The following is a 20,388-nucleotide window of genomic DNA, read 5'->3' as shown; positions in this document are numbered from 1 at the left end:
TTAGTTTCTCGGAAGTAATGCAAAGGCTTTCGGAAAATGAAATACCACTTGTAGTGGCCATTTCGAATCAGGGAGATGAAGTATAATGAACAGAGGTAAAAAACAGCAAGAGAAACCCTAAACCCTAGGGTGATTTCCATAAGGCAGGCTTTGAGACCTTACGCAAACAAGTTTCTAGGAGGTTGAAGAAAGAGAGGAAGCTCCGACAATCCCTACAATGGTGTCGTGACGAAGTTATGGCGGTGGGAAGGCGGCGTGTGAAGGACACGCACCTGGCTGCAGCGGAGTGTGAAGCGACGCGTAGCAGCAAATTGGCCTTCGGCACCCGCGAGGTTGGCCATCACTCGAAGAGGTGATTCAGATCCGGTGGTCGTCGAACGAATCTACGGGGACGAACAACGATAGACTGACATACAATAGTGATGGACAATTAAAACAACAGTGGGTAACTTCAGATAGTGACGAACCAAGCTAGACAGTTGCTAATGATGGTGACTAATGATGGTGGACAGGACAAGACAGAAACCAGAACGGGATCAACCCACTCTTATACTAACTTGAGATTGAAACTGAACAATTTATGACTAGTGGGCTTATTGGACCTCTCTCGCTTTCTTTTATTTATAATGAAAAACTGATACAAGCGTACATGGAAAACTAACATACTACAATAGGACCCTAGGTGCAGAACTAGATACAATAGGAGGAGGTTTCCCACACTCTACACCCTATACATAGGGCTAATGATACTACATAGAAGTAATAATTCTAACATAGGGGAAAGGTCTTTTCCAAGAGGCATTGTTGCGGAGGAAAGGTAGAGTGATTGGTTATGAGAGAATATCATACCGTTTAGTAATATGTTGATGATTGCATGTTGTGGTTTTGGGAAAATGTGATAGGTTATTATCTTGATTGAGGTTATGCATATATTGTGATAATGCAAGGTGAGTTGGATGTTGACAATATAATGTGGTATGATGTTTTATTTGGTTAGCTTACCCTTTATTCGGAGAAACATAGTTGGGAGAAGCTCGTTGAGAAAGCTTTTGGAAATCAAATGGTTTGTCATTTTAATAAGATGTAATAGTTGACTTTAGTAAAAGTCTATTTTGAATTGGAAGGGTTTGTAATAACTTTCCTTTGATGACTTATATTGGTTTGGTTGATTTAAAATGTTGCTTTTTTGGTTGAAGAAATAAAGTTTTTGAAATAAAATTTTTGAAATTTTCACTTTCAAGTGATGGTATCAAAGTTATGTTTTTGGAAGTATTGACGATTTATAAATTACACGTGGCATCTCGAAAGGGATGTTACAACTTAGGATCACATCAAACTCTTATTGAATAGACAATTTTGTTAAACAATAATCAGATGAAATATCTTTAAAGCTTAATCGTGTCCATATCACATGCACTAACTATAATGTTATGCTACCCAGAGTACATCTAAGGGTACAAGGACAATGTGCTTTATCTAACCCAACATATTTAGCTCGATCGTGCTCTTCAACAATATATTGTAAAGCATACTTTGATACAAACCCTGCAATTTTTTATATATTGATACATTAAACACATTACCTATGACATGGACACTATGCTGACATAAAGCTTTTATTGAATTGTGTTACAAGGTTATCATGTTAATAGAACCCCAACAAAAAACATGTCTCCTATCCAGGTTTAAAGAATCCTCTTTTGACTCCAATGTGCAACACCAACCCTACACAGGAAAACAACAATTATCAATGGACATAACTTGTTCTCTTAAGTAGTTGGTCATATATGTTACTTGTTATATTACTTAGGAGCATTGACTTATATATCCATGCCTTAACAAAATTTTATTTGTGTGGAATTAACCAAATACTACCTACATATTCAACAAAGATAGACCATTGACAAAAAACAACTTCAAAAGCTTAAATACGATGTTCAAATTGTTATAAATCATCACAGTCCACAATAGTTCCCTATGCTTCCTTGACTTGATCCCATTTCTCTCTTAGATGCACTAACATTTCACATTTTTCTTTCACGTTTTTGTCAATGTGAAATCAACATAGCAAATTAGAAGCTTGGAAAAATATCTTTTATTACATTTGACGGCGCAAATAGAGTACAAATTTTGGTCCTTGTTTAACCTTTAAATTTATCTTCTTAATTGATTTTTATGCTTACAAAATTATTTTAATTAAATTTTGTTATAATTAGAGTTATTGAACTTGTGATATAAAAACATGTTAAAAATAATTTTGTTTATTCTTTTTCATACCATAAATATTGTACTTTTGGGTTTTTCTTTTTCTTCTGGGTTTTCCCTTGTTTTGTTATTGTTTTCTTTTTCATTATTTCATATTTCAATGGATATAATATTTGAAAGGTAAATTCTTGTTTAACTTTAAACATTTTTTTAATTCATTGATATGTTTTTATAGCATAAATACATCTATTGATTAAAAAAAATAAACAACTACAGAGAAACTGAAAACCATCATGTAATGTATTATTGTTTGGTGTCCTAATTAACATCTTTATGTTACAAAATCATATAAATGTAAAAATTGCTTTTCTTTTTACAAAATTATAAGTATAACATAATATGCTTTTATTTTTATTTATTTTACTTACAATAAATAATATATTCAATTGTCCATAAAATAACCACATAAATTAACAAATATGGGATAAAAAATAGTATAAATATTAAAATTTTAACTTAATAAAAACTAATATGATTAAGGTCAACTATTGAATCTTATCATAAATTATTAAGTTTATTTAAATGTAAAACTTACGATATTAATAGTTTCTTCTTGATTATTTAACTTATACAAATCATTTGTTAATTATTTATATTAAAAATCTCACGGTACCAACTAAATATAATCTCACTTATAAAGATAATATTATAGTCTTACCGTTTCTATCGTATTCAAGTTTATTGGGATGGTTATACTTCGCCAGCTAAACTCTTATTAAACTATCCACAGGTATGGATATGTTAAAAATCTAACATCAAATAGAAATATAATCACCTCATAATATGTAAATAAGATGCAAATTTGAATTAGAAATATACTCACCTACTAAGAATTAAGATTGTGTTACCCATATTTAATATTTGATTCTTTCCCTGGTGTATAATAAAAACTAACTAAAGAGTGTGCAGGAATACATATACATTGCTTGCATAGAAAATGATATTCAGTTCAACGCCAAAACTGAATATTCACGGCACCCGGATGACCAAAACTTTAATACCAACCCTCATGTGCATTGCTCTTCAATTCAACACTAAGACTGAAAATATTTAATGCATCCGAAGGTTACCAAAATTGAATATCATCCCTATTAAGTGTCACAAGTACATTGCTTACACTAACCTAATATTCACTTCATATGACCAAAATATTTATGGCATCAAAATATCATAAAAATTCATTATCATCCTTCCCAATGGCATTTAACCACAAAAGAGGGGCAAAAAGGCTCTATAGATCAGTCATCAGGAAAACCAAGGAAACTGTTTATATGCTGGGCCACCGGTGTAGCATCACCTGGAGAATAAGGAGAGAGAGAACTTAAATCCATATCCGTAATAGTTTGCTGGAGTGTTTGAGGACCGGCACAATACAGATGTTTTCTATCAGCAAGTTCTTCGGCTAGTTCACTTTGATGATTATCCATCAAATCTTCATTTACAACCACTATTAAAGGTTTGCCAAGCCGCAACGTCTCAAATATGCTACCGGACCCTGCATAAATTCGCAGTTACAATAAGTTACCAGGTCCCAAACAATAAAAATAGAAAAATAGAGATTACCTAACCCTTGACTTGACAATAACACAACAGAGGTTACTTAAAATTTTGTCTTATTATGCATTGTCCTTTTCTTTTATGTGAATGATGTTCTCCCAGCTTAATCACAATACAACAACAAATTTAAGTGTTGAGTTTGATGAAAGTAATAATAGTGCTAGTAATGGAATAAACATCAGTGCCTACACCTCAAAAATCCATTTTAAATAAGATACAACAAAATGACTCTTAATACTCATCAAATCCATTATAAATCTCGTGACTAATGAAGGAAATACTGATATTGAATACTATACAGCTGGTGTGGGCAGCACACAATTAGGAATAAAAGGAACTCGTTTACTAACAATGTTGGTGTTCTCCATATACTTCTTGGCAACCAATTATACTTCTTGGCCACCACGTTGCACACCAATTTACACTGCTTGGCTTGCATGAGTGCTGCCACCAATTAAATCCAAAAACTGTCAACTATTTTCACCAGTTTGTTTGCTGCACCGAAAGGGAAAAAAAAAAAGGAAAGCTGCTGCATAATTGACGGACTCCCTTTGCACCGTTTCGCTGCTGCTGCTGCAGTTGGTCCAAACTGTTTTAGCACTTCTAACTCCAATTTCACGTTATTGTCCCAGCTTTGGATAAATGAAGGTGGTTGCTGCACAAAATTCAATGCCCACTGCAACACACCGCTTCCCTCTTGTGGAATGGTCCAGCTGCTGCATCAATTGGTTCACGTGGCCAAAGAAACCAAAGTTGCACCATGCTGGAACAAGTCAAAGCTGTAATTTCTCTGAACCATTTTCACAAACACACGCTATGCATCCAAATAAACAGCCATGGAGTAATTCACTTACAACACCAACTCAAAACAGGGTCATAACGTCTCCAAGTGAAACCAGCTGATAGGGACAATTAGTAATACAGAACAATCAAGATTAATTCTTGATTACTTTTATTGAACAACACTGCTTGTGCCAAAAGAGAAGAAGCCAGAACTCAAGATTACAACTGATGAAGCTTTGAGAGATCCTCACTCTCCTACCAATCCTTTCAGGAAAAACCAAAACTGCCTTTTTCCTATAACCTCTGATTATTTATAATAATCAGTTATAAGACAGTTTTAAAAAAACGAAAACAGAATTACTCTACAGAGGTTATAACTGTCATAGTCAGTTATTCCTCTTTTCCCTCCTTTTATAAACTATTCCAAACCTATCATTACTCCGCCCCTGCAGATTCACCTTGTCCTCAAGGTGAAAGTCTGGAAACTCTTGCTGGATGGTTGTGGCAGACTCCCAGCTGTTTTCCAAATCTGGAAGATGCCTCCACTTTAGAAGAACCTCCAAATCTCCTTTAGCATCCTGGCGAGTATCCAACACTTTCTCAGGTGTCACCTCCAATATATAATCTTCAGAAAGCATGGGGGGTAAAGGTTGTGATGTGGGGATAGCCGTGGCAGCAGACTTTAGTAAGGATACATGAAAAACTGGGTGAATACGACTGTGGGCTGGAAGGAGTAGTTTGTATGCCACTGGACCAATACGTTCCAAAATCTGATATGGCCCGTCGATACGAGGACTCAGTTTTTCATTAGGTCGTCTGGCCAAAGATTTAAACCTATAAGGTTGTATTTTAAGTGTAAAATAAGATGAAATAGGGTTTTGGGATTAATCTCCCTTGTGTAAACCCTACACAAAGGACAGTTTATTTATATTGATAATGGGCCAAATCCCAGAAATACATAATGGGCTGAGCCCAACTATTAAACACAATATTATATCATCTAACACTCCCCCTCAAGCTGGTGCATACAAATCGTATGTACCAAGCTTGTTACAAAGATAATCAATTCTAGGTCCTCGAAGAGACTTAGTGAAAATATCTGCTAATTGATCACTTGAATTGACAAACTCGGTCTTGATGTCCCCGGATAGGATTTTTTCTCGAATGAAGTGACAGTCAATTTCAATGTGTTTGGTCCTCTCATGAAAGACAGGATTAGAGCTAATATGAAGAGCAGCCTGATTGTCACATATGAGTGTCATTTGAGTGACATCTCCAAATTGCAATTCTTGAAGCAATTGCTTAAGCCAAACAAGTTCACATGTGGCTAAAGCCATAGCTCTATATTCTGCTTCTGCACTAGATCTTGCCACAACACTTTGTTTCTTGCTCTTCCAAGAGATCAAATTACCACCAATTGAGACACAATATCCGGAAGTAGATCTTCTGTCGGAAGGAGATCCTGCCCAGTCAGCATCTGAATAACATACAACTTTTGTATCAGAGTTGGAATCATATAGTAAACCTTTTCCAGGAGAGCTTTTGATATACTTTAATATGCGAATAACTGCATTCCAATGTTCTTCACATGGGGAATTAAGGAATTGACTCACCATGCTAACAGCAAAGGAAATATCAGGACGAGTAACAGTAAGATAATTCAACTTTCCAACTAACCGTCTGTACTGTTCAGGATCTGAGAAAGGCTCCCCCTGTTTAGGTAGAAGTTTAATATTAGGATCCATGGGTGTTTCTACTACTTTAGAATTCATTAATCCAGTTTCCTCCAGAATATCCAATGCATATTTCCTCTGAGATATGACAATACCACTATTGGATTGTGCTACTTCAATACCCAAGAAATACCTGAGTTTTCCAAGATCTTTGGTCTGAAAATGACGACAAAGATGTTGCTTTAAGAGGGAGATGCCAAGGTTGTCGCTTCCTGTGAGAACAATGTCATCAACATACACTATTAAGTAGATACATCCAGCACTGGAGTGACGATAAAAAACTGAATGATCCACTTCACTGCGAGACATGCCAAATTGTTGAACAACACTACTGAATTTTCCAAACCAGGCCCGAGGAGACTGCTTTAGGCCATATAAAGATTTGTGAAGACGACAAACCAATCCAGAAGACTCCCCCTGAGCAACAAAACCCGGAGGTTGCTCCATATAAATTTCTTCATTCAAATCGCCATTGAGGAATGCATTTTTGACATCAAGTTGGTGAAGAGGCCATTGGCGAAGAGCAGCCATGGCAATGAATAAGCGAACAGATGCCATCTTGGCCACTGGAGAAAAAGTATCACCATAATCCAAACCAAAGATCTGTGTGTAACCTTTGGCAACAAGGCGAGCTTTGAGACGGTCAACAGTGCCATCAGGGCCAACTTTGATAGCATAGACCCACCTGCAACCAACAACAGATTTCCCGGATGGTAATTGAACAAGATCCCATGTTCCACTATGCCTGAGAGCACTCAATTCATCAAGCATGGCCTGACGCCAACCAGGGTGGGCTAATGCATCACCTAAAGATTTTGGAATTGACAAAGAGGAAATAGACGAAAGGCATGTATAGAAAGATGGAGAGATTCTATGATAACTCAAAGCAGCATAATGAGGAGAATGATTACGGGTAGAACGCATACCTTTACGAAGGGCAATGGGAAGATCAGACTCAGTTGTTGGAACCGGAGGAGACAAATAACTCGGCACTTGATGTGAGTCATGAGTTGGTGGTTGGCAACGATGTCTTCTGCTATAAACCTGAAGAGGTGGTCTATCCGCAATAGGTACACTCGGAGGTGGCTGAGGAGAATCCGAGGTGGCACTGGAAGTGGGCACACTAGGAGGATCACACACAACAGGGATATCTATAGTAGTAGATGGTGGCTCACAACGAGAAGAGGGGTGTGTGAAGTAAAAAGAAGACTCGTCAAAGGTGACATCAGCGGAGATAAAATGACGATTGAGGGAAGGAGAGAAACACTTATACCCTTTTTGTGAGCGGGGGAATCCTAAGAAGACACATTTGTGGGCTCTCGGAGACAACTTATCCAAGCCAGGACTAAAATCATGAACAAAACATGTGGACCCAAAGACTTTAAGAGGTAAAGGGTGAAGAGGGTCGTGAGGAAATAAAATAGAATGAGGAACTTGGTTATGCAAGACTGAAGAAGGCATGCGATTAATAAGATAACAAGCAGTAAGAACCGCATCACCCCAAAAATGTGAAGGAACTGCACCATGAATTAAAAGAGTGCGAGTTGTTTCAATAAGGTGCCTATTCTTGCGCTCAGCCACTCCATTTTGTTGGGGTGTATAAGCGCATGATGTTTGATGAAGAATGCCCTGAGAAGCCATAAAATGTTTGAAGGATTGAGAGAGATATTCACGACCATTATCACTCCGCAAATTTCGAATAGAAACCCCAAACTGTGTTTTAATTTCATGAAAGAATGATTGAAAAATAGAGAACAACTCAGAACGATTTTTCATTAAATATAACCAAGTACATCTTGAATAATCATCAATAAAAGTAACAAAATACTGAAAACCTAAAGTAGACTTAACACGACTAGGTCCCCAAATGTCCGAATGAACTAATGCAAAAGGGGACAAAGCTCGTTGTGAGACACTACAAGGAAACGAACTACGACTATGCTTTCCTAATTGACAAGACTCACACGACAAACTAGATAACTTGGACAAGCTGGGGACAAGTTGTTGCAGTTTGGCAAGGCTGGGATGACCAAATTGTGCATGAAGAAGGGATGGTGATTCCATAGCCGCGCCAACATGTGAAGGAGGACGAAGATGATACAGACCATGAGACTCACATCCGGTGCCAATCATGTGTCTCGAACTCCGGTCATGTAAACAAACAGAATCTTTGGTAAAGGAAATAATACAATCAAGAGAACGAGTTAGTCGACTGACAGATAATAAATTGAATGGAGACCTAGGAACATAAAGAACATGATCAATGGATATGGATGGAAAAATATTAACAGTACCAACACCATGAGATGAGACTCTAGACCCATCAGCCATTGTAACTGAGGGTAAATGATCCGGACAAGACAAAGAAGAAAACAAAGATTTGTTACCAGTAATATGGTCTGTGGCGCCTGAGTCAAGAACCCAAGGACCAAGAGAATCAGAGTGAGTCAGGCCAACGAATGATGTACCTGTGCGTGCAACAGAGGCAGATGTAGTGGAACTAGAACTTTGACGTTCCTCATACCATTTGAGAAAGTCGTTGAAAATGGCAGGGTGCCCTGCGGTATCAGATGAAGCAGGATCCACAGTCGCTGATCGGGGAGGAGGATCAGAGTGAACTACTGCAGCAGACCGAGGAGGACGTCCATGTAGAGCATAACATTTGTCAATCTTGTGGCCTAATTTGCCACAATGGTCACACTTGGGTCGTCCCTTTCCCGGCTTGCGAGAACGATTGCGATCATCCCGCTGAGAGACCAAGACTGAGGAATCATCAGCACAAGTAGATGTATCAATGATTTGTTTTCTTGGCACACGTAAAAGGGCAGAACTAGTAGCAGTGAAGTTGGGCACAACAGGAGACCCCAAAATCTGGTCGCGAACATGGGAATATTCATCAGAAAGACCATGTAATGCCAATAACATAAAGAACTTTGACCGTTGCTCAAGTTCTTCAGCTGGAGTGGAGGCCGGAGGCAATAACTCATTAAACTCATGCAGAAGGGCATGAATTTTGCCCAAATATTCAGCCATGGGTCCAGGACTCTGCGGAGCAACAACTTTGAAAAGATCCTGACAAACACCATAAAGACGTTGAGTGTCATTGGTGTATAACAACTTGGCCTGTGCCCAAACGTCTGAACATGTTTCATATGAACGAAACATTTGTTTCAGCGAAGAGTTAATGGTGGACTTAATGACGATGCATAATTGGGCATCAATTTTCGTCCAGCGGGAAACTTCATCTGCAGCAACTGTAGTTACACTCTGGGTGAGATGATCTTCATATCCTTGACTCTTGAGCCAAAGTTTGATATCGGATGCCCATGTCGCGTAATTTGTGCCATCCAACTTGTCAATGGATAAATGCACATTGACGTAGTTGGTATAAACAGAGGGTTCAGACAGCGGAGTGCTTGAAGATGACACACTCGAATTGGCAGCGGAAGAAGCCATAGAGGGAGAAACCCTAAAAATTCAAGGTGCTCCGATTGAAACAACAACCACAGATTCAGAAAGAGCTCAAGAAGGCGATTCAGGCGAAGTTGATCGGCGCAGAAAACGACCGGCGACGCGCCGTCACGCGCGGCGGAGAGGTGGCGGCTGCCGGAGCTTGCGGCGGCGCGTGGAGGCGCGTGAGAGCTCCGATGGCGGCGATCTCTGCGGCGTTGGAGTCGCCTGGCCGAGACGAACAAAACCGTCTGGTCGTCGGTCGAAACTGCAGCTCCGGCGACGGCGGCGGCGGCGGCGGCGGCGTAGGCGACGGTGACGACGACAGAAGCGGCGGCAATGAGCGGCGGCGGGACGGTGGCTGTAGTAAACTAACCTAAGCTCTAGATACCATGTAAAATAAGATGAAATAGGGTTTTGGGATTAATCTCCCTTGTGTAAACCCTACACAAAGGACAGTTTATTTATATTGATAATGGGCCAAATCCCAGAAATACATAATGGGCTGAGCCCAACTATTAAACACAATATTATATCATCTAACATTAAGGAACACCCAATCACCAATTTGATATGTAACATCTCTTCTATGCTTGTTGGCTTGAAGTCGATTCTGCTCTTGAGCTCGACAGAGATTGGACTTTAATGCTTTCAAAATCGCATCACGTTCATCTTGCAACTGGTTGACACTCTCTATTTTAGAAGGAATGGTTGTCCCTTTCAAAAGCAAGGGTGGGTTGCGACCATATAAAGCTTTAAATGGTGTCATTTTTGAGGAAGCATGGTAATTAGTGTTAAACCAGAATTCGGCCCAAGGTAACCAGCTAGGCCATAACTTAGGTTGAGATCCTGTCATACACCTTAGATAAGTTTCCAAACAACGATTAACCACCTCCGTTTGACCATCCGTTTGGGGATGGTATGCTGTACTGTATTTGAGCTTTGTACCTGCTGTTTTGAACAATTCCTTCCAAAATTGACTTAAAAACAGTTTGTCCCTATCTGAAACAATTGTTGAAGGAAACCCATGTAACCGAACCACCTCTTTAACAAAAATGGCAGCCACATCTGCAGCAGTATAAGGATGTGCTAAAGCAAAGAAATGGGCATACTTAGTGAGGCGATCGACCACTACAAGAATAGTGTCCATCCCCTTTGCTTTAGGTAGACCCCCAATAAAATCCATGGAGATATCACTCCAAACCTAAGTTGGAATTGGCAATGGTTGTAGTAAACCAGCAGGAGCTAGAGTCTCAGTTTTATTCCTCTGGCAAGTGTCACACTGCATCACAAAATTCTTAATATCTCCTCTCATGCCCTCCCAATATAGAACACCTGCAATTCGTTTAAGAGTGCGAAAGTACCCACTATGACCACCTAATGGAGATTCATGAAGCTCTTTAATGATAGTAGGGATTCGACTATAATGTTTAGGCAAAACAAGTTTGCCTTGATAGTACAATTTCCCCTTTTTTTTAGTTGAAACTGTGCATGAGCAGTAGGATCCACTAACAAATTCTGCATAATGCTGCTCATTTTCACATCCTTTTGGATTTCTGTATCCCAATCGTCCCACTCTTGAGGTTGTAGGACAGAAATGTTAAAGAAGACTTGTCGGGATAATGCATCAGCAACCATATTTTCCTTCCCAGGTCGATACTTGATGTCAAAATCCAACCCAATGAGCTTCGAAGCCCATTTAAATTGTTCCTCTGTCAACAATTTCTAATCATTCAAAAACTTTAAGCTTTTTTGATCAGTGACAATGGTAAAGTGAGTACCCATCAAGTAATGTTTCCATTTTTGCACAGCTTGGACGATAGCCATGAGTTCTCGTTCATAAACTGATTTTCTTTGACCCCTTTCTGTCAAGGCTTGGCTCCAAAAGGCCAAGGGTCTGCCCTCTTGTAATAACACAGCTCCTAACCCTTTACTGGAAGCATCAGTCTCAACCACAAAAGATTTGGAAAAATCGGACACCCCTAGTGTGGATAATTGGGAGACAGCAGTCTTCAATGCTTCGAAGGCGTGTTGTGCTTCATTAGACCAAACAAAACCTTCCTTTTTAAGCAATTGTGTTAGAGGTTGTGCAATTTTACCATAATCTCGAACAAACCTTCTACAGTAACCCGTGAGACCAAGAAAACCTCTTAAAGCAGTGACGTCCTTCGGTCTAGGCCATTTAGACATAGCTTCTACCTTCTTAGGGTCAGCAGATACCCCATTTCCCGAGATCACATGGCCCAAGTATTCAATGTTGTCTTGGCCAAAGCTGCATTTCTTTCTATTAACTTTTAAGTGATGATCACATAGTAGTTGAAGAACTTGTGATAAATGTTGGAGGTGCAGATCCATAGAAGTGCTGTAAACCAAGATATCATCGAAAAACACCAACACAAATTTTCGCAAAAAAGGCTTGAGAACTTCATTCATTAGAGATTGGAATGTTGTTGGCGCATTTGTCAAACCAAAAGGCATGACTAGAAATTCATAGTGGCCCTCATGGGTTCGAAAAGCTGTCTTCTCAATATCACTTTCTTTCATACGAATCTGGTGGTAACCAGACTTGAGATCTAGCTTAGAAAAGATAGTTGCACCAGCCAGTTCATCCAATAATTCATCTATGACTGGAATAGGAAATTTATTTGGAATGGTTACCTTGTTAAGAGCCCTGTAATCTACACAAAACCTCCATCCACCATCTTTCTTTTTCACCAAGATAATAGGGCTGGAATAAGGACTAATACTAGGCCGAATAATACCAACATTCAGCATATCACCAATCAATCTTTCAATCTCATTCTTTTGTGAGTGTGAATACTTATATGGTCTTAAGTTTGGAATGGATGCTCCCTCCTTGAGATGAATAGCATGATCTTGTTTTCGGGTAGGAGGTAATTCCTGGAACTCTTGAAAAACCACACCATAGGATGCCAACACTTGCTCCACTTCCTTTGTACAAGCCGTGGAATCCACAACGTCATGATTCTGAACCATATCCACCAAAAACCCCTGGTCCCCTTGCTGCAATTCATGTATCAACCTTTTAAATGAAGTTGCAGTAGTGGATAAAGCAGGATCCCCCATTACCATGTGCTGCTGGTCCCCTCCACCAATGGTAAGTTTTAAGTTGCCAAAATTTGCCTTAACCTCCCCTAAACTGGCCAACCACTCTAAGCCCAACACAATATCAGCTCCACCTATCTCAAAAATGAAAAAGTCTTGTTGAATTTGTAATCCTTGGATTTCCAAGATAAAATCTGCACATTTTCCTTGACACTCAATCTTTCTACCATCTCCAACTTCCACCACATAAGAGGGAGTAGCCATTGTCTGCAACCCACATCTACCAATCAAATTATTTGAAATAAAATTGTGGGAAGCTCCACAATCCAACAAAACAATCACTGTTTCCTCTCCAATTTTACCCCAAAGTTTCCAAGACTTCTTGGTAGTGAGACCAGCCATGGTACACAAGGATAACTGTAAAACCTGTCTTGTGTCCTTCAAGGTATCTTCTGTTGTCGCTGTGTGGTGTTGGAATTCCCCCAATTCAGTTATTTCGTCTTCTGACAGTAGTAACATGTGCAACTGTTTGTTTCTACAGACATGTTGAGGCCCAAACTTCTCATCACATCTAAAACATAACCTTTTTTCATCTTGTCTTGCAATTCTGCATCAGATAATTTTCGAAAAGGGGCTCCTCGTTGTCGCAGCCCCCCTGAATTTCTTATAGACACCTCACTGCTCTCCCCCTTTTCCTTATTGGTAGTACTAGAAGCGACCGAGTGACTGCCTTCTCTTGAAAAGGTTCTGGTGGCTGAATATGGTTTGGCCCCTGAAATATTGCTGCTAACCCCTGTAAGGCCGCTTTTAGATGTGACTCTAATTTTTTCCTCCACCATTTTAGCTTTCATCATTAGTTCAGCAAGACTTTTTGGTTCATGTAGCTTCACTTCCGCCTTGATACCTTCTGTTAACCCGTTCAAGAAAATGCCTACCAAATAATCTTGCTCCACGTTTTTCAAGAACCCAGCATATTGTTCAAAATTTTCAATATACTCTTCAACCGGACCTGTTTGTTTTAAGCCAAGCAAAACCTCAAACAGATTATCCAACATGGTTGGTTGAAACCTGCGCACCACTGCAATCTTGAAAGCATCCCATGTAGGCTTGGGATTACACGTTTCCCACCATTGGAACCAATTCAAAGCCTTTCCTTCCAAAGCAATAAGAACTGCCTGCATCCTTTCGTCCTCTGTTACCGCTTTTAAACGAAAATAGCGCTCCAACCTATTGGTCCAGCCATAAGCATCCTCTCCTATAAAAACTGGAGTATCCAGTTTTCTCCATCTGGACAAAGAAGAAGAATGTACTCCATTTGTGACTGAAATGTCATCACTATCCGATTTTCCTGTTGACGATATTTTCTCCACCACCACTGTAAGACCACGAATCATGTCTTCTAAACGTTGGAACCGTTGATGAGCCTCATTTTCCTGTCTGTCCCGATCTTGAGCCATTTCTTGGACCATGCGTTCAACCCCATCCATGCGTGACTCCATTCTGGTATGGACCATGCTCTAACGAACCCTTCCCACAGAACCCAGAAGGCGCTCTGAATACCAATTGATAGGGACAATTAGTAATACAGAACAATCAAGATTAATTCTTGATTACTTTTATTGAACAACACTGCTTGTGCCAAAAGAGAAGAAGCCAGAACTCAAGATTACAACTGAGGAAGCTTTGAGAGATCCTCACTCTCCTACCAATCCTTTCAGGAAAAACCAAAACTGCCTTTTTCCTATAACCTCTGATTATTTATAATAATCAGTTATAAGACAGTTTTAAAAAAACGAAAACAGAATTACTCTACAGAGGTTATAATTGTCATAGTCAGTTATTCCTCTTTTCCCTCCTTCAGTTATTCCTCTTTTCCCTCCTTTTATAAACTATTCTAAACCTATCACCAGCCAACATTCAAAAACAATCATGCACCAGAAAACTCCAAAAAGAGATCTTTAACGCTACAACACAGAAAACTAGTTTAGGCAAAACACACTCTCTCAAATGTATCTCTCGGCCAAACAGGTGTGGGGTACGGTTCACTCAATTCTTTTCTCTCCACAAGCCAGAATGCATCTCTTTACTTGGCCAATCTCTTGAGCTAACGTCTCAAGAAAAAGTGGAACAACTCCACCTCAATCTCTAGGGCAGACAAAACCAGAGCAATTCAATACCAAAAGGAATAAGAGAAAGGATTTTAACAGGGACAAAACAGCACCTAAAACAAGCAAACACAGCACTTTTAAGGTCTCTAGAGGTGTTTGTTCAAGGTAACGTGAATGACACAATATATCAAACACCTGGACTGCACACAAGACAATTATACAGAATGAAATTAAGCACATATGTAAAAACACCGAATACGAGACAATTGCAGAACTAAACAATCTGAAGGCAACAATTGCAGAACTAAACAATCTGAAGGCACAAGACAACATTACCAAAAGAAGCACTTAGATGAAAATAAGAAAAACAAAAACTCAACAAAATTAATCACGCGAGTAGAAAATGGATTACGATCCGCAAGTGAACTGAAAACACGAACATAACTAAAATTGAATGTCTAAAGCATCAATCAGGAACCAGTACACGAATGCCCCAATTTCAGATAACCACAAATTCATCAAAACCTAAGCTCTGAATACCAAATGACGTAGGACGAGATTCGAAATTTGGGGAACATGTGAACTGAGGGTTCGTGAATGGATGCAAACAAAAAAGGGGTGGACGAAGAGTACGACAAACACATACTCGAAACACAAAAATCAAAAGGAGAATGTGAAACAAACCCTAAAACATGAATAAACCCTAAAACATGAGTGGGATGGAGTAGGGGATGACGTCGAAACGTGAATCGATCGGAAGATGGAGCGAGCGAAGGAAGCCACGCCACTTGGGGATAAAGCCAAGATAAGTGGGCAAATCCAAATTCAGCATGCCACTCGAATAGCCATCCGAGATAAGTGCAACAGCTTTAACACGCCACTTGCATGCTTGCAAGATAAGTGAAGACAGCCACGAAGAAATGGAATTGTGCTCCTCTCCACGCCACTTAATAGGTTCCATGAGATAAGTGGAGGAGTCGCCACTTAAGCCACTTGCTCAAGATAAGACTCGAGTGCACATACACAAGAGAAAACACTCAACAATGTCCCTTCATGTATCTTCCAAATCTCTCTTTACAAAGAAGGAAACTTTCTATTTATAGTCTAAGAGTAAGTTGCCCTAAAATTAGGTCAAACTAAACATGGCTTAACTCCTAAATACAACCCTTAATTAAAGAAAACAAAAAATAAAAAACATAGGTGAAGCTTTCAAGACGTGTCACTCTCGCTGGGCGCCACCTTCCGTTGGTTAGGCTCTCATCAACAATAAAAACTAATAGTTTTATTAACCAAGTTTGTGCTTGAAACAGAACATAAATTGGGGAAAGCTAACATCAAATAGGCCCAAGGAATCAAGTAGGTTAGCAACTACTAATTAAGATGATGAGTTGAGATCCAAGTGAATTAGGAAAGGATTCATTAATAATGGACTGGTGGTAGTAATCAACAAGAACATGTCATTGAAAATAACTGATTACGTGTTACAAGTATTGAATTAAAAATAGCATAGCGGTTATACAATAAAAAGAAATCATTAGGAGTATATATCGGTAGATGGGTGTGTATAAAAGATAAGCGTGCTTATAGAATAATCTCCACAGAACCGTTGTCTCTACAATAACCAGTCTATTGCCATAGTGTTCATCATGTTTGGCTGGGAAGGACTCATACCTACAAATTCATGCACATAAAGACTTGGAACAAAACATCGAGAAACAAACTTATGTGCATACGCATGTATTCTTTCATTCTTTCAAGTTTCTAAGTGCTTGGTGGGAGCATCTTCTAGACAACTTGTAAAAGGAGTGCTCATATTTGTAAATCTTTCATGTGTTAAGTTAATCTCTTACAAAAAGGTGTTCTTGTATTTGATATCCAATCGGCTGAGAATGAAACCTTTTACATAACATTTTTTTTATCTTATAGCCAAGAGAGAATGTGTATTTATCCTGGAGAGTTGTTGTTGTGTACTTGTACTTAAACACATGGAAATTTGAGCGGATACTGGAAAGACTTTGTGCACATGTATGCCAAAAGTGGTAGTGAAAAATACTTGTAAACAATTATTTGTTCAGTGGAACATTTTACAACATTGAAGAATAGGATGTAACCTAGGTTAAGAATGAGCTAGAATAAAAACAAAAATGACCAGTCTCTTTTTATTACTTGCACATTGCTTCTCTTCGCCAATGGCCAGCAATAAAATGTTTTAAAAAAGCTTTGGTGAATGTTTCAGAAAACCTTCAGATGACCAACTTTTAAGCCCCTAATAGAACATATTGCAAAAATATTCAAAGGTGACCTTTTAGCTCTATTTGAACCCACTCCCCTTTCTAAAGTTAACATATCCCAAAGCAAACTTCTTGGGGTTAGTTCTTTATAGGGCAAGATGTAATGATCCTAGCTACAATGGAGAACAAAAGACAAATTGCAAACAAACCTTCGCTATTTAAGGGCGAAAAGTTTGATTACAAGAAATAACATATGATTGTGTTCTTCAAATCAAATCATAGATATGAGAAGTAATTGAAAATGGAAACCACATACCAGTACTTGTAAACATTTGTTTGTTTAGTGGAACACTTTGCAATTTGCATTGAAAAATTGGACATAACTCAAGTTACGGGTGATCTAATATAAAAAAGAAAAAAAGGTGTTGATTGTCACTTTCTATTACTTGTGCACTGCCTCTCTTGGCCATTAAAAAAATGTTCTAGAAACCGTTTGTGAACTTATTGCGAAAACCATTAGATATTTTCTCCTCTTAATCATGCAGTTTTAGACAGCACTTTTGTAATAAGGAGTTGAGGGAAAAGGATAAACAACATTACCAAAGAAAAGTTGCTCATTCAGAGAATTAATGCTACTCCAGCTGTAATGGAAACCCAACAGGTGTTATTTCATAGTTCAGAGCACTTACCCAATGCTTCAATAATAGTTTGGACTTTAAGCTTCTAATAAAGGGATTCAGATGGGTGTTTTATATTATAGCATTGAGGCCAAGCATTTTAGTGTTCTTCCTATTTAGGTTTAGTTAATTGACATATTATTTAAACCGTTACCCTGCATATTTTTATTTGTTTTTACTCTTATATTAAGCAAATTGCATTCTTAGGTGCTCATTATGTATGCAGGGGATTTCTAGGATGGAATGAGATTATAATTGGTGAATGCCAAAACATGCACATTGATGAATGTGATCCACAAACAAAATTTGAAGAAAATTCTCGAAGACCTTAAATTTGAAGAAAATTCTCAAATGCACCTTACATGTCACAAGCAACTAGCATTACGTATTACCTCTAATATTGTCTTTCATGAAAGAACAACAAATATTGTGGTAGGTCGTCATTCTTTTTCATAAGAGAAAAGTTGGACTCTAGAGACAAATTCACCAAATCTCTAAAAGAGGGCCAAGGATCAATCACATTAGCAGCAAGCTGAGCACATATAATTTTACATGCACCATCTCAAGGGGGAGTGCTATAATTACATAAATAAGAAATACATCTTTATAATTATACATATTAAGATCATGAACATATTTATCATATCTTTATAATCACAAATATCTTGACCATATCATTAATCTTATAGGATCATATCTTTCTTACTAGAGGATATCAAGTCATTGGCATAAAGTGTGATACGATCCTATTCAGGAAAGTTGACGATCATTGTTAATTTTTGAAAATTAGATGAAATATAAAAAAGATAAATCATAGTTTATAATTTTTATAATTATAAAAAATGCGGAATAAGCAGAGATGGAAGAACATTACGATCTAACATATCGATAAGTAAGATCCGCTACAAAGAAGTCCTTCTTTGATAAGGACCGATAATAGAGACGCCACAATCAATAAGACCGATAAGTCAAGGAAGATTTCCACAAAGAGGTCACTCTTTGATAAGAACCAATAATAGAGATGCCAAAATCAATAAGACTGATAAAGTCAAGGAAAAGTTAGGCATACACACAAAAACATTCATACTGAAAGCTGATTAATCTACATGGATACGATAGCAGAATACGGAATTAGGTACCAAGACAACGTACATGATAAGCTCTACCAATATAGACATAAGAATACACAAAAAATCATGCAATAGACTAGTTGTAACCAACATACCTGCGTGGCTAATGACAAGAGAAGCTGATCTGAGATGAGCTGCAATACTGGATGAAAAAGTGAAGTAGTCTACAGCCAGAGCACCATCTCCTTCAGACTACAAATAAAAAAGAAAATGTTAATAATAAGAACGAAAACACTTAGTAAACGAGACCATGAAAAAGAGAATAATAAAGTCTGCAAATTGTTATCTCCCTCCATTTTTGGAATTAGTTAAACTTTTTTGCATACAGTTACTAGATGTCAGCTTGCTTAAATTAAGTTTGTTACAATATCCATACATATTTATCTAATAACCAATGATATGTAAACCTTTTTTTCAAGCAAGTAGCTTGCAATGTTGATTCAAGAAACGATCAAGTGAGAATTTCACAACCCCCATCAGCACAAATTGATTTATAATTTAACTATTACAAAAGAAATTCTCAACCAAAAAGTATCAAATGAGTTTTTCTCAGGATGGAAAGAAATCATAAAGGGGAAAGTACCTTTGTGGGAAGATATGATCCTCGACCCATTTGAATAAGAAGGTGGGTGTATCCTTTAGCAAACAAGGCTTGTTTAACGATATTGGAATCCACAGCTCTCACAAGAGCATCAAAACAGGTCGTCCCTACAGTCACAAAAACCACTCTCTTTTGCTTATCACAACCTTCATCGTTCCCCATTTAGCTACTCCAATGTGCTGACATCAGAAGCAACAATTAGGCTTAAAGAGAATTTGAAAACGGCAGCCACCACAGTAGTTTGGTGTGAGAAACTGAAGAAAACTCACCTACGTAGGTTTTTAATCGCCGGGCTCACCAAGCCGTTGTTCGATCGCCGTCGTTCGCTTGCCGCTCCTCAATCGGGTCTCCGTTGTTGTGCTGCAGGGTTTAGTTGGGGAAGAAAACTGTTGATTGTGGAGGAAACTAATTTTATTGTTCTGTAGCTTTTAGGAGAGGAATGTAATATAATATTAATTATATTATATTAATTATTTAATTATTATTTTAATTGAATTTGACGGTTTTGGAATTAGGTGTTTTAATTTCAGATTTCAATTAAGAATTAGGATTTATTTTTAATTATTTAATAATTATATAATAACACTAATAAACATTCTTTTATAATATTAATATTTTAACCCGTGCAACGGGACTTACAAAATAGAAAAATATGTTTTGTAAAATAAATTTATAGTAATAAAAATATAATTAAAATTTAATATAAATATTCTATTTTGTAAATTTAAATAATAAATGTTTTATTATAAAAATATATTTAAGTTTTTTCGTATATTTTTTTAGTAAA

The 20,388-nt window shown here is 38.0% G+C and overlaps 2 protein-coding genes across 3 annotated transcripts; both read right to left on the bottom strand.

Moving 5' to 3' along the window:
• Positions 1 to 3,104: 3,104 nt before the first annotated feature.
• Positions 3,105 to 20,023, bottom strand: LOC114181715 (glycosyltransferase family protein 28). Of its 2 annotated transcripts, none has more exons than XM_028068246.2 (4): positions 19,871 to 20,023; positions 19,584 to 19,780; positions 19,096 to 19,192; positions 3,105 to 3,760 (listed from the first exon to the last, which is right to left on the bottom strand). In XM_028068246.2, exons 2-4 carry the CDS (start codon positions 19,761 to 19,763, stop codon positions 3,504 to 3,506), a joined length of 534 nt encoding a protein of 177 aa, XP_027924047.1. In that variant the 5' UTR covers positions 19,764 to 19,780; positions 19,871 to 20,023; the 3' UTR covers positions 3,105 to 3,503. The 2 variants fall into 2 exon arrangements, with proteins under 2 accessions (XP_027924047.1, XP_027924048.1); XM_028068247.2 differs by having other exon boundaries at positions 19,875 to 20,023.
• On the bottom strand, positions 13,346 to 17,728 carry LOC114181714 (uncharacterized). Its single transcript, XM_028068244.2, has one exon. The coding sequence runs from the start codon at positions 14,366 to 14,368 to the stop codon at positions 13,346 to 13,348; it is 1,023 nt and encodes a 340-aa protein (XP_027924045.1). The 5' UTR covers positions 14,369 to 17,728.
• Positions 20,024 to 20,388: the final 365 nt, after the last annotated feature.

This window comes from Vigna unguiculata, chromosome 4, assembly GCF_037176805.1.
Source record: "Vigna unguiculata cultivar grain cowpea cultivar isolate G323 ecotype 2 chromosome 4, ASM3717680v1, whole genome shotgun sequence".
Lineage (NCBI taxonomy): Eukaryota > Viridiplantae > Streptophyta > Magnoliopsida > Fabales > Fabaceae > Vigna > Vigna unguiculata.
The sequence above is the reverse complement of the archived record's forward strand: the minus strand, read 5'-3'. Positions and strand labels throughout refer to the sequence as shown.